This window comes from Tachyglossus aculeatus, chromosome 2 (assembly GCF_015852505.1).
Source record: "Tachyglossus aculeatus isolate mTacAcu1 chromosome 2, mTacAcu1.pri, whole genome shotgun sequence".
NCBI lineage: Eukaryota > Metazoa > Chordata > Mammalia > Monotremata > Tachyglossidae > Tachyglossus > Tachyglossus aculeatus.
This window is the reverse complement of record NC_052067.1, coordinates 175,538,615-175,560,890: the sequence shown is the minus strand read 5'-3', so window position 1 is coordinate 175,560,890 and position 22,276 is coordinate 175,538,615. Positions and strand designations below refer to the sequence as shown.

The window sequence follows — 22,276 nt, the reverse complement described above, 5'->3', positions numbered from 1 at the left end:
TGTGGGAGCAGTTTGGTGATTAGAGTAGGGGCTGAGAGGGTCCAGAATGGTTTATGTGTTACCCTGATCTGTCTGGACCCTATAATTAATGAATTGGGGAATCAGTCAATCAATCAATTAATCAATGCCATTTATTGAGTGCTCCATGTATGCAGAACACTGTACTAAGTGTACTAAGCACTTGAGAGAGTACAATGTAACAGAGTTGGTAGACATTCCCTACTCACAAGAAGCTTACAGTATACAAGGGGAGACAGATATTAAAATAAATTACAGATATGGACTCTAGTGCTATTTGGGCTGAGGATGGGGTGAATACCAATTGCTTAAAGGGTATAGGTCAGTGATGCAGAAGGAAGAGGGAGTAGGGGAAATGAGGGCTTAGTCGGGGAAGGCCTCTTGGAGGATATGAGATTTAAGTAAGGAATCTGTCCGGGAATCCAGGGTCTGTTCTAGACCCACAATTAGATCTGAGATACAATCTGAACCAACAGGCAGAGCCCGGGTTGTTTACCAGAACCCTCAGACAGAGCCCTGGATATGTACCAGAACTTCAGGCAGAGCCTGGGATGTGTACCAGATCCTCAGGTATAGAGTTCTGGACCCTCACGCAGAGTTCAGGATAATAATAATAATGGTATTTGTTAAGCACTTACTATGTGCCAAGCACTGTTCTAAGTGCTGGGGTAGATAAAAGGTAATCAGGTTGTCCCACTTGGGGCTCACAATCTTAATCCTCCTTTCACAGATGAGGGAACTGAGGCACAGAGAAGTTAAATGACTTGCCCAAAGTCACACAGCTGATAAATGGCGGAGCCGGGATTAGAATCCCATGCTCTTTCCACTAAACCACACTGCTTCTCCTGTGTACCATCTGTGTACAGATGTGTACCAAACCCTCAGCCAGAGCGTCCTAGACCCTTAGACAGGGCCCTGGATGAGTACCAGACCTTCAGGCAGAGTCCAGGATGTGTATCAGACACTCAGGAAAAGGTCGGGATGTGTGCCAGGCCCTCAGGCAGAGCTTTGGACCTATTCCAGTCTCCACACCTGTTCAAGAAAAGAATAACAATGCCATCCCCACACACTCTTCCACCCCCGCAAATGCTTTCACCCCTTTCCTCCTCAGGGACCATTTATCCATGTCCCTGGGGTCACCAGAAGGGAAAAACCACAGGGGAATATCCACCATCTCCAGGACTTCAACAGCCTGGAATCCCTCTAGCTCCCCTTGGAGCACACACCCGTGACCTAGTGGGTGGTCCATGGTGTCAAAGGAAGCTGAGAGGTCAAGGAGGTTTAGGATGGCCATTGAATCGGAGTTCTATTCCAGCCCCTTAGGGGCTCTGCCCCTCTCCAAGGAAGGGCCTGGGCTGTCCGGGCAGGGAGGGATCGTGATGTCACAGACAGACTCCGCCCAGAGGGGCTGGAGCAGCTCAGAACCCCAGACCCACCCCTCACTCCAGGGGAAACAGCCCTGAGACGCCCCAGTCTGGCCCCAACTCTGCCATGGGGCCCGGGCCAGTGTGGTTAGTGGCCGTTTGTATTCTGGGAGCAGGTGAGTCCTGGGCACAGAAGGGAAATCCCCTGGTTGGATTTGTTGGGCCCCAGCTCCAGACCTTTCCCTGGCAGCGTCTCGCCTCCGGCCTCTGCCTCCTACCTTCTTTCTCCTTCCCCCACAGGTCCTACAGATGCCGAAGTCACCCAGACCCCCAGACACCTGGTCACCAGCCGGAGACAGAATGTGAGACTGAGCTGTGAGCATGACCGGAGCCACACTGCCATGTATTGGTACCGGCAGAACCCGGGGCAAGGACCAAGCTTCATGTTTTACTTGCAGTCTCAGAGAGTTACGGAAAACGCGACAGTCCCACATCGCTTCCAACCGCATTGTCAGAAGGCTGGTGACTGCACCCTAGACATCGGGACCACAGAGCTGGGCGACTCCTCGGTGTTCCTGTGTGCAAGTAGTATAGACACAGCGCTACAGCCTCCCCACTTCTCTGCACACAAACCCTCCCCTCTCTGACACCAGCACACGGAGAGAGAGATGTCCCTGTCCCAAAGGCCCTTGTGATGGGTGTTGGGGGCAGGAGCAGACAGGTGTTGTGGGAGGAAGCAAGCTGCCCACCAGAAGCAGATAAACTCCCCTTCCAAAGAACATGAGTGTCTAAATACCCCCACCCGCCCCCCGCATTCCATCATTCAATCATATTTATTGAGCGCTTACTGTGTGCATAAAATTCAGCAACAAAAAGAGACAATCCCTGCCCACAATGGGTTTACAGTCTAGAAAGGTACTCACAGTCTAGAAACACACACACACACACACACACACACACACCCCGCCCACATGTATGCCCCTTCTGGTAGCCCCACACACTTTCTGGAACCTCTCTGGGCAGGCACAGATGGCACTGGCCCAGTAGTCACCATGGGAGGTAGGGCTGGTTGGACGTGGCTGGGAGGACCCCAGAGGGTGGTCAGAGCCTCTGTCCTCTCACACTTAAACTTGGCTCCTATTAGGGTCTTGTGCTGGTCAAAATGGACTCACCCAGAGCTGCAGGCAAGAATCCCTCACTTCTCACCACCCCCTCCCACAACGAGACTCACCTACATGAGAGGTCCATCACTGACCTAATCAATCAATCAATCAATCGTATTTATTGAGCGCTTACTGTTGCAGAGCACTGTACTAAGCGCTTGGGAAGTACAATTTGGCAACATATAGAGACAGTCCCTACCCAACAGTGGGCTCACAGTCTAAAAGGGGGAGACAGAACAAAACCAAACATACTAATAAAATAAAATAAATAGAATAGATATGTACAAGTAAAATAAATAAATAAATAAATAGAGTAATAAATATGTACAAACATATACATATATACAGGTGCTGTGGGGAAGGGAAGGAGGTAAGATGTGGGGATGGAGAGGGGGACGAGGGGGAGAGGAAGGAAGGGGCTCAGTCTGGGAAGGCCTCCTGGAGGAGACCTAATGGTGCCACTTGGATCACAGCCAATCCTAGGAGAAAAATTAGGAAAACCTACTCCCTCATCCTTCTGTATCTCCGTATTGACAGGGATTGCATCTACCACATTTGTTATATATTCCCAAGCATTTTGTAAGGTGTTCTGCATACAGTAAGCATCAATGAATACTACTGATTGAGAAGCAGTGTGGCCTAGTGGATACAGTATGGGTCTGGGAATCAGAAAGACTTGGATTCTAACTCTTGCTCCACCACTCTTGTGACCTTGGGCAGGTCACTTAACTTCTAAGGGCCTCAGTTACCTCATCTGCAAAAATAGGGATGAAGTCCAATGTGGGCCAAGGACTGTGTCTGACCTGATTAGTTTACATCTACTCCAGTGCTTAGTACAGTGCCTGGCACATAGTAAGTGCCTAGCACATACCATAAAAATCGATAAGGGTTGTGGGGCTGAGGGTGGGATAAATATCCTGTTCTTAATGGGTACAGATCCACGTACAAGGATGACACATAGGGGAGGGCGAGTAGGGGAAATGAGGGCTTAGTCAGGTAAGGCCTCTTAGGGGAGATGTGACTTTAGAAGGACTTCGAAGAGGGGGAATGGCATTCTTTCCTGAAGTAATAGTAATTATTAAGCATCATATTAAGTGCTAGAAAAGAGCATACAGGTGGGAATTAGACATGTTCCCTGTTCTTCGGGGAGCTTACACTCTGATAATAAAATGTGGGAGAGAGAACTGGCGACAGATAATAAGAATAATACTTGTAGTATTTGTTAAGTGCTTACCATGTGCCAGGTACTGTTCTAAGCGCTGGGGTAGATACAAGATAATTGGGTTGGACACAGTCCCTGCCCCACAATTAGGGCTCATGGTCTTAATCCCCATTTTACATATCAGGAAACAGGCACAGAGAAGTTAAGTGACTTGCCCAAGGTCACATAGCAGACAAGTGACAGAGCTAGGATTAGACCCTAGATACATAAGGAGAGGTTAAACAACACAAAAAAGAAGAGCTGTAGGACACTGTGTCTTGAAGAGCAGAATTTTAGGCTCCTTGAGATTCAGAGACCAAGTCACCACCTTAGCCACAGTAAACGCTATAGCAGCCACCACCACAGATTCATCTCCTCTTATGCCTTGATGCTGATCCTGTGCTGATTCTCTCTCCACGAAGACACATCTACCCCAGCTCCTCTGCTGCCTGCATTGAGATTATCATTGTTGTCATTATTACAATCATTATATTTTGCTGTGGGCAGGGAATGTGTCTGTTTATGGTTATATTGTACTCTCCCAAGTGCTTAGTACTGTGCTTTGCACACAGTAAGTACTCAATAAATACAATTGAATGAATGAATGAATGATATTTGTTAAGTTCTTAGTAGGTTTCAAACACCGTTCTAAGATACAAGATACAAGTTAACTAGGTGGGACCCAGTCCCTGTCTTGCACGGAATTCACAGTCTAAGTCGGAGGGAGAACAGGTATTGAATACTCATTTTACAGATGAGGAAACTGAGGCTCAGAGAAGTGAAGAGACTTGCCTAAGTCCACAAAGAAAGCAATTAGCAAAGCCGGGATTAAAAACCAGGTCAGAGGACTCCCAGACCCGTGAACTTTCCACTAAACAACACTGCTCCTCAATCCCACTTTCTCTCGGGTCCCTGTTTCTCCTCTCTCCATGCTCCAATTCTCCTGCTTCTCTGCTAGGAACCATCTCTCCTCTCTTACATTCCCCACCTTCCCAACCCACCCTCCCAATTTGCTTGTAATAATAATAATAGTAATAATAATAATAATGGAGTTTTTACCTGATGCATAGGTTGATTGGTAGCCACTGGAGATTTTTGAGGAGGGGAGTGACATGCCCAGAGCGTTTCTGTAGAAAGATAATCCAGGCAGCAGAGTGAAGAACAAACTGAAGCGGGGAGAGACAGGAGGATGGGAGGTCAGAAAGGAGATCAGACAGAGCCCTGGATGTGTACTAGACCCTCAGGCAGAGCCCTGGATGTACATCAGACCCTCAGGCAGAACCTGGGATGTCAGTCAGTCAGTCATATTCACTGAGCACTTCCTGTGTGCAGAGCACTGTACTAAGTGCTTGGGAGAGCACTTATCTCTCACATCTCTTATCTCTCATCTAATCTCTTACCTTACCTCTTTTCTCTTACCTCTTAACTCTCCGGCCGTTCATTCTCAGTCTCTTTTGCGGGCTCCTCCTCCCCCTCCCATCCCCGTACTGTAGGGGTTCCTCAAGGGTCAGTTCTTGGTCCCCTTCTGTTCTCTATCTACACTCACTCCTTTGGTGAACTCATTCACTCCCACGGCTTCAACTATCATCTCTATGCTGATGACACCCAAATCTACATCTCTGCCCCTGCTCTCTCTCCCTCCTTCAGGCTTGTATATCCTCCTGCCTTCAAGACATCTCCATCTGGATGTCTGCCCACTATATAAAACTCAATATGTCCAAGACTGAACTCCTTATCTTCCCTCCCAAACCCTGCCCTCTCTCTAACTTTCCCATCACTGTTGATGGCACTACCATCCTTCCCATCTCAAAAGCCCACAACCTTGGTGTCATCCTCAACTCTGCCCTCTCATTCACTCCTCACATCCAATCTGTCACCAAAACCTGCCGGTCTCACCTCCGCAACATCGCCAAGATCCGCCCTTTCCTCTCCATTCAAACCGCTACTCTCCTTATTCAATCTCTCATCCTAACCTGACTGGATTACTGCAATCAATCAATCAATCAATCAATCGTATTTATTGAGTGCTTACTATGTGCAGAGCACTGTACTAAGCGCTTGGGAAGTACAAATTGGCATCACATAGAGACAGTCCCTACCCGATAGTGGGCTCACAGTCTAAAAGGGGGAGACAGAGAACAGAACCAAACATACCAACAAAATAAAATAAGTAGGATAGAAATGTACAAGTAAAATAAATAAATAAATAAATAAATAAACAGAGTAATAAATATGTACAACCATATATACATATATACAGGTGCTGTGGGGAGGGGAAGGCGGTAAGGCGGGGGGATGGAGAGGGGGACGAGGGGGAGAGGAAAGAAGGGGCTCAAACTGGGAAGGCCTCCTGGAGGAGGTGAGCTCTCAGCAGGGCCTTGAAGGGAGGAAGAGAGCTAGCTTGGCGGATGGGCAGAGGGAGGGCATTCCAGGCCCGGGGGATGACGTGGGCCGGGGGTCGATGGCGGGACAGGCGAGAGCGAGGTACAGTGAGGAGATTAGTGGTGGAGGAGCGGAGGGTGCGGGCTGGGCAGTAGAAGGAGAGAAGGGAGGTGAGGTAGGAGGGGGCGAGGTGATGGAGAGCCTTGAAGCCCAGGGTGAGGAGTTTCTGCCTGATGCGCAGATTGATCGGTAGCCATTGGAGGTTTTTGAGGAGGGGAGTGATATGTCCAGAGCGTTTCTGGACAAAGATAATCCGGGCAGCAGCATGAAGTATGGATTGAAGTGGAGAGAGACACGAGGATGGGAGATCAGAGAGAAGGCTAGTGCAGTAGTCCAGACGGGATAGGATGAGAGCTTGAATTAGCAGGGTAGCGGTTTGGATGGAGAGGAAAGGGCGGATCTTGGCAATGTTGCGGAGCTGAGACCGGCAGGTTTTGGTGACGGCTTGGATGTGAGGGGTGAATGAGAGAGCGGAGTCGAGGATGACACCAAGGTTGCGGGCTTGTGAGACGGGAAGGATGGTAGTGCCGTCAACAGAGATGGGAAAGTCAGGGAGAGGACAAGGTTTGGGAGGGAAGACAAGGAGCTCAGTCTTCGACATGTTGAGCTTTAGGTGGCGGGCGGACATCCAGATGGAGATGTCCTGAAGGCAGGAGGAGATGCGAGCCTGGAGGGAGGGGGAGAGAGCAGGGGCAGAGATGTAGATCTGGGTGTCATCAGCGTAGAGGTGATAGTTGAAGCCGTGGGAGCGAATGAGGTCACCAAGGGAGTGAGTGTAGATTGAGAACAGAAGGGGACCAAGCACTGAACCTTGGGGAACTCCCACAGTAAGAGGATGGGAGGGGGAGGAGGAGCCTGCAAAAGAGACTGAGAAAGAACGACCGGAGAGATAAGAGGAGAACCAGGAGAGGACGGAGTCTGTGAAGCCAAGGTCAGATAACGTGTTGAGGAGAAGGGGGTGGTCCACAGTGTCAAAGGCAGCTGAGAGGTCGAGGAGGATTAGGACAGAGTATGAGCCGTTGGATTTGGCAAGCAGGAGGTCATTGGTGACCTTTGAGAGCGCAGTTTCCGTGGAATGAAGGGGACGGAAGCCAGACTGGAGGGGGTCGAGGAGAGAGTTGTTGTTGAGGAATTCTAGGCAGCGCGTGTAGACAACTCGTTCAAGGAGTTTGGAAAGGAATGGTAGGAGGTAGGTACTGCATCAGCCTCCTCTCTGATCTCCCATCCTCCTCTCTCTCCCCACTTCAATCGATACTTCACGCTGCTGCCCGGATTGTCTTTGTGCAGAAAAGCTCTGGCCATGTTACTCCCCTCCTCAAAAATCTTCAGTGGCTGCCAATCAACCTACGCATCAGGCAAAAACTCCTCACTCTCGGCTTCAAGACTCTCCATCACTTTGCCCCCTCCTACCTCACTTCCCTTCTTTCCTTCTACAGCCCAGTCCGCACCCTCCACTCCTCTGCCACTAACCTCCTCACTGTGCCTCGTTCTCACCTGTCCCGCCATCGACCCCCAGACCATGTCCTCCCCCTGGCCTGGAATGCCCTCCCTCCGCACATCCGCCAAACTAGCTCTCTTCCTCCCTTCAAAGCCCTACACTGAGAGCTCACCTCCTCCAGGAGGCCTTCCCAGACTGAGCCCCCTCCTTCCTCTCCCTCTCCTCTCCCTCCCCATCCCCCTGCCCTACCTCCTTCACCTCCCCACAGCACCTGTATATATGTTTGTACAGATTTATTACTCTATTTTACTTGCATATATTTACCATTCTATTTATTTTATTTTGTTAATATGTGTTATTTTGTTGCCTGTCTCCCCCTTCTAGACTGTGAGCCAGCTATTGGGTAGGGACCATCTCTATATGTTGCCAACTTGTACTTCCCAAGTGCTTACTACAGTGCTCTGCACACAGTAAGTGCTCAATAAATACAATTGAATGAATGAATGAATGAATTAGAGTATGATATAACAATATAACATACACATTCCCTGCCCACAATGACAGTACAGTCTAGAGGAATGTGTACCAGACAGGGATATGCACCAGATGTGTACCTGGGATGTGTACCAGACCCTCAAGCAGAGCTCTGGGCCTATTCTAGTACCCACAATTTTTCAAGGGAAGAATTAACAAGGTGCTCTTTGCTTCAACTGAACTAATACACTCTCTCTCTCTCTCTCTCTCTCTCTCTCTTTCTCTCTCTCTCTTTCTTTCACCTTTTTTCTCTTCAGGCCCCTCTTATCCATGCCCCTCGGCCCACCAGGCAGGAAATACAGCAGTGAGAACATCCCTGGGCCTCCCTCTCCACCATCTCTACTATCCTAACAGTTTGGAATCCCCTTCCCTCCCCTCAGAGCAACCACTCCCCCATCCACGTCCCAGTGGGTGGTCCACAATGTCAAAGAAAGCTGAGAGGCCAAGGAGGATTAGGATAGAGTAGAGGCCTTTGAATCAGTGTCCCATTCCCTCCAGCCCTTGGGGGCCTGTGACTAACACTGAGGAAGTCCTGGGGTGTCTGGGAAGGGAGGGACAGTGATGTCGCAGACAGGCTCCTCCCAAAAGGGCAGAAGCAAGAAGCAACTCAGAGCCCCAAACCTACCTCCACACTCCAGGGGAAACAGCCTTGAGCTGGGAGACAGCCCAGTTCGTCCCCAACCCCATCATGGGCCCTGGGCCAGTGTGGTTGGTGGCCGTTTGTGTCCTGGGAGCAGGTGAGTCCTGGGTACAGATGGGAAATCTCCCGGCTGGGCTATCTGGGGCCCAGCTCCAGCCCTTTCCCTGGCAGCATCTGACCCCTGGCCTCTGCCTCCTGACTTCTCTCTCCTTCCCCCACAGGCCTCATGGATGCCGGAGTCACCCAGACCCCCAGACACCTGGTCACTGGCCGGGGACAGGACGTGACTCTGAATTGTGAGCACGACCGGAGTCACAATGTCATGTACTGGTACCGGCAGGACCCGAGGCAGGGACCAAGCCTCATGTTTCATTTGGTGACTCGGGCAGTTTCAGAAAACATGACAGTCCCGCAACGCTTCCAACCACACTGTCTGAAGACCGGCGAATGCACCCTGGACATAGGCACCACAGAGCTGGGGGACTCTTCGGTGTTCCTTTGTGCAAGTAGTAAAGACACAGTGCTGCAGCCTCCCCACCTCTCCACACACAAACCCTCCCCCCTAGCCACTAGCCCACCGAAGGCAGGGGGCATGCCTGTGGTCGGTGTTGGGGGCGGGGGCAGACAGGTGTTGTGGGAGGAAACAAGCTGCCCACCAGAACCAGATGATCTCCCCTTCCAAAGAACATACACACACATACATACACACATACATATGCACACACGCACATGCACATATACACAGAAGCTGGCCCATCTCGCCGTCAGTCTGACTCCTCCGGCAGCCCCATCTGGTAGCCCCACACACCCTCCAGCACCTCGCTGGGCAGTCACGGACAGCACTGGTCCAGTAGTCACTATGGCCAGTGGACAGTGGGGCTGGTTGGATGCAGCAAGGTTGATCCCAGAGGGCAGTTAGGGCCTCTTGTCCTCTCACACTTGAATATGGCTTCTAATAGGCTCTTGTACCATCAAACTGGACTTTCCCACAGCGACAGGCAGAACTTCTCTCTCCTTAACAACTCCTCCCACAGGGAGACACTTACATGAGGGATCCATCACTGACATGATGCAGTCTGGATCACAGCCACTCCTAGTGGAATAACTGGGAAAGCCTCCTCCCTCTCCCTTCTGCACCTCCTTATGGGCAGGGACCATGTCTACCAACTCTGTTGTATATTTCCAAGCATTTTGTATAGAATTCTGCACGCAGCAGTGTCAATGAATATCACTGAATGAGAAGCAGCGTGACCTAGTGAATACAATATGGGCCTGGGAGTCAGAAGAACATATTTCCCTGCTCCTCAATAATAATAATAATAATAGTAATAATAATAATAATAATAATAATAATAATGGTATTTGTTAAGCGCTTACTATGTGCAAAGCACTGTTCTAAGCGCTGGGGAGATTACAAGGTGATCAGGTTGTCCCACGGGGGGCTCACAGTTTTAATCCCCATTTAACAGATGAGGTAACAGGCACAGAGAAGTGAAGTGTCTTGCCCAAAGTCACACAGCTGACAGTTGGCGGAGCCAACTCCAGAACTCAACTCAAGAAACTCCAGTGGTTGCCCATCCACCTTAGCATCAAACAGAAACTCCTTACCATTGCCTTTAAAGCACTCAATCACTTTGTCCCCTCCTACCTCACTTTTCTACTCTCCTAGTCCAACCCAGCCTGCACACTACACTCTCCTAACTTTAAACTTTTCACTGTTCCTCGATCTCATCTATCATGCTACCTACCCCTCGCCCATGTCCTGCCTCTGGCCTGGAACACCTTCCCTTCTCAAATCCAACAGACAATTACTCTCCCCACCTACAAAGCCATATTGGAGGCACAACTCCTTCAAGAGGCTTTCCCTAAGCCCCCCTTTCCTCTTCTCCCATTCCCTTCTGCATCACCCTGCCTTGCTCCCTTTGTTCTTCATTCTCCCTCCCAGCCCCACATAACTTATGTACATAAAACTGTAAGCCCGTTGTAGGCAGGGATTGTCTCTCTATTGCTGAACTATACTTTCCAAGCACTTAGTACAGTGCCCCGCACACATTAAGCACTCAATAAATATGATTGAATGAATGAATGAATAATAACATATGAAGGGATGGAGTTGGAGGCACAGGTGGAGGGGATAGAATTTAAGAGTGGGTGAGAGGTCTCTTCTTGAGATACCGCTGGGAATAATGGGAGAGTTGAAGAGAGCCCAAGAGGGCAGAGGAGGGGGAACTACAGAGGAGCAGGGAAGATTTTAGGAAGAGTGCACCTGATGGTTTTGATTTTGTCAATAAAGTTTATGTCCAGGTCATTAGGGTCACCCAATATCCACCTTTGGTGGCTGTGAAGGGTTCTCTGAAGTTGGTGACTCCTGGACAATTGAGCAGACACCTTGCCCATATCTTCTCCAACATCATTTCTGAAAGTGACATTTCCCTGGAATGGGGGTGGAGGGAGCAAAAGTGTCTGACGCAGATCCTGGGTTTGGCTCCTTGGAAAATGAAGGAATAAAAATCCCCACTGGGAACGTCCAGGTTGGAGTTGACTGTGTCTCAGCTCCAACCCTGCTCTCCAGCTGGTCCTGGAACCACGATCTCCAGCCCTTGTCCAGTGAGTCGGAGGTTAAGGTAGGTTCATGGGCCTTTAGCCCCCTCCCAGCTTCCTGCTTCCTGCCCTGGTTAGGGAGAGGTTCATGCATGGGGTGTAAGGAACACTATAACATTGTGGTTACACTGCTGGCACAGAAATACAGGGACCATCTAATTCATGGCTGTTTGTCTCCTAGGGGTGACCATGAACACCACAGTCACCCAAACTCCCAGTCACCTGCTGGTATGGACGGGGATGGAGGTGACCCTGAGCTGTGCACAGAACATGGACCACAGTGTTGGTACCAGCAAGACCCAGGACAGGGGCTACAGCTGGTCCACTTCTCCAGGAACTCTGGTTTTACTGAGCCAGGAGACATCCTGCAGGGATAGTCAATCTCTCCAGAAAAGAAGGAACTCTTTCCTCTGACCCTGGCGTGTGCAAGCAACGATCCAGTCTTAGAGGGATCTGAAACTCAGTATGGCTAATACAAAATTTCTTTCCTCTGCTCTTCCCCTTAAACTTGCCATCTTAGTCAACAACCCCACCATCCTTCTCCCCCTGCAGCTCCTATGGTTGGTCTTGTTTGGACTCCTTCTTACCTCCGCCTCCCACACTGGATCTGCCCCCACAACCTGCCATTTTTCCTCTCCATTGTTTCTCATATCTGCCCCTGCCTCTCCACCAAAATGGCCACCATCCTAGTTCCAGCCCTCATCTCCTCTCCTTTGATTTATTGCACTGGCCTCCTCTCTAGTCTCCCAGCCTTCAGCCTCTTTCCTCTCTTCCATCTATCAACTCCCAACTGACCTGATCATCTTTCTCAACCGCCTCCCAGATCGCATCTCTCCCCCCTCCCAAAACTCATATAACAACAATGATAACAATGATGGTGACAGAATCCAATAGGCATTGTTGACCACTCAATTTTGGTTTCTGAAGAGATATGATCAGTCTCAATTTTTCCAGCCTCCTGCCCTCTCCCATGTGTGGGGAATTTCCCCTCTCCCACTGTCATCCCTGTGTTGATTCTACCTCCACAGAGACCCACCATCTACCATGGCTCCTCTGCTGCCTGCATTGAACCAATCCCTTCTTCTCTCCTGGTCCCTGTTTCTCCTCTCTTACCGGCACCCTCCACACTCCATTTCTCTTGCCACTCTGCTAGAAACCATTTCTCCCCTCCCATCTCCCCATCCCTGTTCTTTAGCTTCTCCCCTTGACCTTGCCCTGCTCCCAGGCCCCAGCCTAATTCATCTCAGTGGGTCTCTCTAGTTTTCTAGTCTCTCACCTGTCTACTTGTTTTGCTTTGTCTATCTCCCCCTTCTAATAATAATAATAATAATAATGACATTTATTAAGTGCTTACTATGTGCAAAGCACTGTTCTAAGTGCTGGGGAGGTGACAAGCTGATGAAGTTGTCCCATGGGGGACTCACAGTCTTCATCCTCATTTTACAGATGAGGTAACTGAGGCACAGAGAAGTTAAGTGACTTGCCCAAAGTCACGCAGCTGACAACTGGCAGAGCTGGGGTTTGAACCCATGACCTCTGACTCCAAAGCCCGTGCTCTTTCCACTGAGCCACGCTGCTTCTCTTAGACTGTGAGCCCATTGTTGGGTAGGGACCGTCTCTATGTGTTGCCAATTTGTACTTCCCAAGCGCTTAGTACAGTGCTCTGAACACAGTGAGTGCTCAATAAACACGACTGAATGAATGAATGAATAGTTCTCCCCCAGGAGGTGGCAGTGTGACATTGACAGCTTTACCTGTGAAATTTTCCACACTTAACTCTTACCCCTATAGTGCCTACATCCTATGTTGTTTTAGTTTGCTATCCCCACCATGGGCTCCGGGCCAGTGTGGTTGGTTGCCTTTTGTCTCCTGGGAGCAGGTGAGTCCTGGATGCAGACGGGAAATCCCCCAGCAGCCTTTTTCCTGGCAGGTTCTGGCCCCCGGCCTCTGACTCCTGCCTTTGGTCTCCTGTCTACCAACTCTGCTTTATTGTACTCACCCAAGCACTTAGTACAGTGCTTTGAACGCAGTAAGTGCTCAATATCTACAAGTGATTGATTGATACCTTTGCAGGTCCCACAGATGCCGGAGTCACCCAGACCCCCAGACACGCGCTGGCCCGGCCTGGGGAGGCGGTGACACTGAGCTGTGAACAGGACCTGGGCCACACTTACATGTATTGGTACCGGCAGGACTTGGGTCAAGGGATGCAGCTGATCTATTACTCTGCTGGAGTTGGAGGGAAGGCCAAAGGAGAAGCCTCAGGAGAGTTTGATGTCAACCGGACAGAAACACAGATTTTCTCCCTCAAAAACTCCGCTCTGAATACAACAGACTCATCGCTGTATTTCTGTGCGAGCAGTGTAACCACAGTGCTGCAGCATCCCCTCTGCCCTGTGCACAAACCTCCCCCTGGTCCGGGCAGGAAACAGGAGGCCGAGATGAAGCCAAAGGCCCACAGTCCGGGCTCAGTCTCTGACTTGCTGGAAAAGAGCTGGACACCCTTGTCGCTGGGGCCAGTTGGAAGGCAGGGGCAGGGGTAAAGACAGTCACCCCCGATCTGGAATTTTTAATCCTTTGTGTTTCCAAGGAGCCAAACCCAGGATCTGCATCAGACACCTTCACTCCCTCCGCCCCCATCCCAGGGACATGTCACTTTCTGAGATGATGTTGGGGAGGAGATAGTTGAATCAATCAATCAATCAATCAATCGTATTTATTGAGCGCTTACTATGTGCAGAGCACTGTACTAAGCGCTTGGGAAGTACAAATTGGCAACACATAGAGACAGTCCCTACCCAACAGTGGGCTCACAGTCTAAAAGAAGCGTTGACTCACAGTTGAAGCGTCTGCCCAGTTGTCCAGAGGCCACCAACTTGGAGAAGCACCATGGGCCTGGGAGTCAGAGGCCCTGGGTTCTAATCCCTGCTCTGCCACATGTCTGCTGTGTGATCTTGGGAAAGTCAGCCGACTTCTCTGTGCCTCAGTTACCTCATCTGTAAAACGGGGTAAAAAGCTGTGAGGCCCATGTGGGACACGAACTATGTTCCAACCTGCCTAGCTCTACCCCAGCACTTAGTGCAGTTTCTGGCACGTAGTAAGTGCTTAACAAATACCACAAACAAACAAACAACATACAAACAAACAGCTTCTGGGAATCATTCACAGCCACTAAGGTTGACCACTGAGTGAACCTAATGACCTGGATATATATTTTATTGACAAAATTAAAATCATCAGGCATTATCTCCCCCAAATCTCCCCTGCCACTCTCCAGTCCCCCATCCTCCTCTGCCCTCTTGGACTCTCTTCAACTCTCCCAATATTCCCAGCCATATCTCAAGGGGAGATCTCTCACCCACTATTAAATTTTACCCTCTCCACCTGTGCCTCCGACCCCATCTCTTTAAACCTCATTAAAATGTGCTCCTTCCCATCTACCCTCTCTAATCTCTATCTTCAGCTGCTCACTCTCCAACGGCTTCTTCTCCACTGCTTTCAAACATACTCACATATCCCCTATCCTAAAAAAACTGACGACTCCATGACTTTCTCCAATTATTGCACCATCTCCACTTGCAATTATCTTCCAACTCTCTCCTTAACCGCCTCCAATCAGGTTTCCACCCTTTCACTTCAAGGAAACAACTCTTTTCTAAGGTCACCAGTGGTCTTCTTCACACCAAATCCAAATCTTACCCTAATCCTCCTCAACCTTTCAGCTGCCTTTGACACTATGGACAAACCCTGTCTCCCGGAAAAATTATCCAACCTTAGTTTCACTGAGGCTGTCCTCTTCTGGATCTCCTATTTCTCTAGCTGCACCTTCTCAGTCTCCATCACGGGCTCTTCCTCTGCCGCCCACCCGCTAACTGTGGGTGTCTCTCAAGGTTCAGTTCTGGGTCCCCTTCTATTCTCCAACTCCATATACTCCCTTGAAAAACTAATTTGCTCTTATGACTTCAACTCTCATATTCAGATTCAGATTCACCTCTCCAGCCCAGATCTCGCTCCTTCTCTTCAGTCTTTCCTCCTGCCTTCAGGACGTCTCTACCTAGATGTCCCACTGGCACCTCAAACATAATATGTCCAAAACATAAATCCTTATCTTCCCACCCAAACCCTGGTCCCCACCTGCTTTCCCCACCACTGTAGACAGCACCACTATTCTCCATTTCAAAAAGACTGTAACCTTGGCATTACCTTCGACTCATCTCTCTCATTCCTTCATTCATTCAATTATATTTATTGAGCGCTTACTGTGTGCAGAGCACTGTACTAAGTGCTTGGGAAAGCACAATATAGCAATAAAGACAGAAAATCCCTGCCCATGAGCTCACACTCTATAGGGGGGAGACAGGCATCAATAGAAATAGACAGACATCAGTATAAATAAATAAAATTACAGATGTATACATGAGTGCTGTGGGGTGGGGGGAGGGGGGAAGGGCAAAGGGAGCATAAAACCCACATATTCAATGTCACCAAATCCTGTAGATTCAAGCCTCACACATTGCTAAAACCCCACCCTTTCCTCAACACCCAAACTGCTACTATGCTGATCTGAGCATTAACCAGTCCATACTTTACTCTTCTGCCAAGATCATTTTTCTAAAAGTACCCCCAAAAACCTTCAGCTCAAGTCTCCCTACTCCTCAAGAACCTCAACTATTTGTCCACCCATCTCTGCATCAAAGAGAAGCTCCTTACCATTGGCTTTAAAGCGGTCAATCAGTTCACTCCCTCCTACCTCACCAATCTCCTACTCCAGGCCAGCCCACACACTTCAAACCTCTTGTGTTAGCTTGCTCGCTGTGCCCCCATTTCATCTATTTCACTGCTGACCCCTTTCGCATATCCTCCCTCTGTCCTGGAACTCACTCCTCCTCCATATATGCCAGACCACCACTCTCCCAACTTTCAAAGTCTTATTAAGGGCACATCTCTTCCAAGAGGCCTTCCGTGATTAAGCCTTTGCCTGGCTGTCTCTCCCTTCTGCATCATATATGCACTTGGATCTGTGACTCTGGAGCACTTGATATTCACTCCACCTTCAGACATACATGCAAGCACTTATGCACATATCTATAATTTAGTTATTTATATTATTGTCTTTCTCCCCCTCTAGATTGTAAGCTCACTGTGGGCAAGGAAACTGTCTACTAACTCTGCCATACTGCACTCTCCCAAGCACTTAGTACAGTGCTCTGCACACAGTAAGGATTAACTGCACATGGTAACTACCATTGATTGATTCATTCATTCATTCATTCAATCGTATTTATTGAGCACTTACTGTGTGCAGAGCACTGTACTAAGCGCTTGGGAAGTACAAGTTGGCAACATATAGAAATGGTCCCTACCCAACAGCGGGCTCACAGTCTAGATTCATTTATTTATTGAAGACTGGTCATTTGTCCAGGGGTCACCAGCTTCAGGGAGCCCTTCTCAGCCACCAAAGGTCACCGCTGGGACCCCGAGGACAGCCCCTACTCTGGGCTCTCCACAGTTGATGTCCCACAGGACTCTGTTCCAGCTCCTCTGCGCTTCTCATTCCACAAACAGCCACTCAGCGAGTTCACCCAATCTCACAGCATCAGGCTCCACTTCTGAGCTAACTTCCACAGCAAACTCTCCAGTCTGACCTCCATCCATCCATCAGTCAATTAATGGTATTTATTGAAAGGATCACCCTCCACCTCTGAGCTGATGACTCCCACATTGCCCTCACCAGGCTGACCTCCATCTGCTTTACAGACCTTCCGGCCTCCAAGTCTCCTCTGAATAGGTGATGTTCATGGATCAATCAATCTATCAGTGGTATTTATCAAGAACTTACTGTGTACAGAGCACTGTACTGAGTACTTGGGGGAGTACTATATAATGGAGTTGGTAATAATAATAAAAATAATAATGATAATAATAATTGTGATATTTGTAAAGCACTTACTATATGCCAGGCACTGTACTAAGTGCTGGGGTGGATACAAGCAAATAGGGTTGGATACAGTCCCTGTCCCACATGGGACCCACAGTCTCAATCCCCATTTTACAGAGAAGCAGGATGGCTTACTGGATAGGGCCTGGGCGCCAGAAGATCATGGATTCTAATCCCAACTCCACCACTTGTCCACTGTGTGACCTTGGGCAAGTCACTTCACTTCTCTGTGTCTCAGTTCCCTCATCTATAAAATGGGGATTGGGACTGTGAGCCCCACATGGGACAGGGACTATGTCCAACTCAATTTACTTGTATCCACCCCAGCATTTAGTACAGTGCCTGGCATGTAGTAAGCGCTTAACAAATACCATCATTACTATTATTATTACAGATTAGGTAACTGAAGCACGGAAAAGTGAAGTGACTTGCCCAAGATCACATAGCACACAAGTGGAAGAGTGGGGATTAGAACCCAGGTCCTTCTGACTTCCAGGACCATTCCCTAACGACTAGACCACAATCCCTGCCCACCGTGTGCTAAAGTCTAGAGAGATTTGAAACGCATTACAGCAAACACAAAATTCCTGTCCTCTGCTTTTTCCCTTAACCTTCCCAACACAGTCAACACCACCACCATTTTCCTCTCCCTGAAGCTCCTATCCTTGCCTTGTTTGGACTTCTTTTTGTCTCCACCTCCAACATTGATTCTTCCCCCAATCCTGCAATGTTTCCTCCCCAATGTTTCCCAGACCTTCCCCTGCCACACTTCACCATAATTACCACCACGCTTGTTCCAGCCCTCTTCCCTTCCTTTCGGATTACTGAAATGGCCTCCTCCCCGATCTCTCTGCCTCCAGCCTCTTTCCATTATCAACTCCCAGCTGGCCGGATCATTTTTCTCAACTGCCTCCCAGATCACACCTCTCCCGTCTCCCCAAACTCACGTGACAACGATGATAATAATGACAACAGAATCCAACTGGCATTGTGATCCCACTCAACCTTGGTTTCTGAAGATCATGATCGGTCCAACCTTACCAGATTCCACCCTCTCCCATGTATGGGAAATTCCTCCTTTCCCACTCATGGTCATCCCTGTGCTGATTCTCCCTCCACAGAGACCCACCATCTAGCTCAGCTCCGCTGCTGCATACGTTGAACCAATCCCTCCTTCTCCCCAGTCCCTGTTTCCCCCGTCTCCCAGCAGCTTCCACACTCCATCTCTCCCACTGCTCCACTAGAAACCATCTCTCCCCTCCCATGTCCCCATCCATCTGTTCTTTAACCTGTCCCCTTGACGAGGCCCTACCCCGGCCCTCCAGCCCATGAGCTCTCCGCCTTCATCCTCAGCAGGTCTCTCCAGTTCTCCACCAGAAGGGGGCAGTATGACACCTTCACACCTTTTACCTGTGATTTTTCTTTTTTCCTACACTTACATTTTCCTCCCCAGAGTGGCTACATCCTTTCGTCTTATTTCTCTGACTTCACCATGGGCCCCGGGCCAGTGTGGTTGGTGGCCGTTTGTGTCCTGGGAGCAGGTGAGTCCTGGGTGCAGAAGGGAAATCCCTCGGCTGGGTTGTCCGGTTCCCAGCTCCAGCCCTTTCCCAGGCAGCGTCTGACTCCCGGACTCTGCCTCCTGACTTCTGCCTCCTTCCCCCACAGGACCCGCGGAATCCGGAGTCACCCAGACCCCCAGGCACCTGCTGTCCCGGACGGGGAAGAAGGTGACATTGAGCTGTGAGCAGAACGACAATCACAATGCCATGTACTGGTACCGGCAGGACCCGGAACAGGGGCTGCAGCTCATCTATTATTCCGTTGGAAAAGGAGAGAAGACCAAGGGCGAAGCTGCAGGAGAATTTGAGGTCACGCGGTCAGAAACGCGGAGTTTCTCCCTCGAAAACTCCGCTGTGAAGACGACAGATTCTTCGCTGTATTTCTGTGCGAGCAGTGAAACCACAGCGCTGCTTTGTGCCCTCCTCCCCGTGCACGAACCTCCCCCGGCCCAGGGCAGGAAGCAGGAGGCCGGGAGAGGGCTGAAGGCCCCGAGACCTGCCTCAGCCTCTGACTCATTGGACAAGGGCTGGACAGCCTGGTGTCCCGGAACCAGCTGGAGGGCAGGGCTGGGGCAGAGACACAGTCACCCCCGACCTGGACTTTCCCAATGGGAACTTTTCTCATTTGTGTTTTAGAAGAGAGAAACCTAGGATACACGTCACACTCCGGCGATCACAACACCCATCACAGGGAAAGTGTCACGTTCTAGACTGTGAGCCCACTGTTGGGTAGGGACCGTCTCTATATGTTGCCAACTTGTACTTCCCAAGCGCTTAGTACAGTGCTCTGCACACAGTAAGCGCTCAATAAATACGATTGATTGATTGATTGATTGATTGATTGATTGAGAGGGGACTGGGGAAGAGACAGTTGAGATTCATTTGTCTCCATCCCCCATCCCCCCCACCCTACCTCCTTCCCCTCCCCACATTACTTGTGTATATATTTGTACAGATTTATTATTCTATTTATTTTACTTGCACATATTTACTATTCTATTTATTTTGTTAATGTGCATATAGTTATAATTCTATGTATTCTGACGATTTTGACACCTGTCTACATGTTTTGTTGTCTGTCTCCCCCTTCTAGACTGTGAACCCGTTGTTGGGTAGGGACCATCTCTATATATTGCCGATTTGTACTTCCCAAGCGCTTAGTACGGTGCTCTGCACACAGTAAGCGCTCAATAAATACGATAGAATGAATGAATGAATGGTCAGAGTGCTCCAAGCGGTCCTGGAAGGGGGCAGACACAAGTCCCTGAGCCCAAAGATTGTACTGTGGAATTCGTTTCCCCAGGAATGGGAGGAATTGGAGGACTCGGAGAGTAACAGGGAAACAGAGGGACCAGAGGAGAGGGAGAGTCTCCAGGCTGAAAACTGGGCGGCCCTCCCTCAACCCCACAAGGTGTGTCCATTCTCCGAATCCCAGATTTCCCCAGGGGCGTTGCTAGCAGAGAGGGAAGTGACATCACACCCAGGATCAGCCAATCTATGGCACAGAAACCCTCAGTTCATTCATTCATTCACTCAATCGTATTTATTGAACACCTACTTGAAAGCTTGGGAGAGTACAATACAACAATAAACAGTCACAATCCCTGCCCTCAACGAGTTTGCAGTCTAGAGGTGGGGAGGCAGACATCAATACAAATAAGTAAAATTACAGATATGTACTTAAGTGCTGTGGGGCTGGGAGGGAGGAAGAGCAAAGAGAGAAAGTCAGGACCACGCAGAAGGGAGTAGGAGATGAGGAAAGGTGGGGCTTAATCTGGGAAGGCCTCTAGGAGGAGATGAGCCTTCAATAAGGCTTTGAAGAGGGGGAGAGTAATTGTCTGTCGGGTTTGAGGAGGGAAGGTGACTCAAGCCAGAGGCAAGATGGGGGCTAGGGGTTGGTGGGCGAGACAGGCGAGATGGAGGCACAGTGAAGAGGTTAGCACTAGAGGAGTGAAGTGTGTGGGCTGTGTTGGAGAAGGAGAGAAAGGAGGTGAAGTAGGAGGGGGCAGTCAGTGGTGAGGAATTTTTGTTTGATGTGGAGGTGGATGGATAACCACCGGAAAAGCAGTGTTAGAGAAGCAGCGTGGCTCATTGGAAAGAGCCTGGGCTTGGGAGTCAGAGGTCATGGGCTCTATTCCTGGCTCTGCCACTTGTCAGCTGTGTGACTTTGGGCAAGTCACCTAACTTCTCTGTGCCTCAGTGACCTCATCTGTACCATGGGGATTAAGACTGTGAGCCCCATGTGGGACAACTGTATTATCTTGTAACCACCCCAGCACTTCTAGACTGTGAGCCCGCTGTTCAGTAGGGGCCGTCTCTATATGTTGCCAACTTGTACTTCCCAACTGCTTAGTACAGTGCTCTGCACACAGTAAGCGCTCAATAAATATGATTGATTGACTGATTGATTAGAACAGTGCTTGTCACATAGTAAGTGCTTAACAAATACCATTATTACTATTATCATTATTATTAAGATAAAGAGCTCTGTTTTGGACATGTTAAGTCCAAACCACCAAACCCTGAGACCCCCCCCCCCCCATTCATTGCACCACTTGACCTTGAGATTCCCCCCAGCCCACCGCACTACCAGTCCAAGACCCCCGCATCTCAGCAACCAAACCGCCAGACTCTGAGACCCTTCCAGCCTACTGCACTGTCAGTCGCTGAGACCCCCGCCCCCAGACCACCCCACCCCCAGGACCCCCCATCATCATCATCATCATCATCAATCGTATTTATTGAGCGCTTACTATGTGCAGAGCTCTGTACTAAGTGCTTGGGAAGTACAAATTGGCAACATATAGAGACAGTCCCTACCCAACAGTGGGCTCACAGTCTAAAAGGGGGAGAAAGAGAACAAAACCAAACATACTAACAAAATAAAATAAATAGAATAGATATGTACAAGTAAAATAAATAAAATAAATAGAGTAATAAATAGGTACAAACATATAAACATATATACAGGTGCTGTGGGGAAGGGAAGGAGGTAAGATGGGGGGGATGGAGAGGGGGACGATGGGGAGAGGAAGGAAGGGGCTCAGTCTGGGAAGGCCTCCTGGAGGAGGTAAGCTCTCAGTAGGGCCTTGAAGGGAGGAAGAGAGCTAGCTTGGTGGATGGGCAGAGGGAGGGCATTCCAGGCCTGGGGATGACGTGGGCCAGGGGTCGATGGCGGGACAGGCGAGAACGAGGTACGGTGAGGAAATTAGCGGCAGAGGAGCGGAGGGTGCGGGGTGGGCTGTAGAAGGAGAGAAGGCAGGTGAGGTAGGAGCGGGCTAGGGGATGGAGAGCCTTGAAGCCCAGGGTGAGGAGTTTCTGCCTGATGCGCAGATTGATTGGTAGCCACTGGAGATTTTTGAGGAGGGGAGTAATATG

At 49.6% G+C, this 22,276-nt stretch overlaps 2 gene segments (V, D, J or C); both read left to right on the top strand.

The window, feature by feature from the left end:
• The first annotated feature begins 1,485 nt into the window (after nucleotides 1-1,485).
• On the top strand, nucleotides 1,486-2,149 carry LOC119945464. The segment is given in 2 exon segments: nucleotides 1,486-1,558; nucleotides 1,683-2,149. Coding segments are annotated over 2 exon segments (396 nt in total).
• Nucleotides 2,150-18,831: 16,682 nt separating this feature from the next.
• Nucleotides 18,832-22,276, top strand: part of LOC119945440 — a 59,982-nt gene continuing 56,537 nt past the window's right edge. The window contains 2 exon segments of the C gene segment in view: nucleotides 18,832-18,880; nucleotides 19,005-19,184. Coding sequence covers nucleotides 18,832-18,880; nucleotides 19,005-19,184 — 229 coding nt within the window.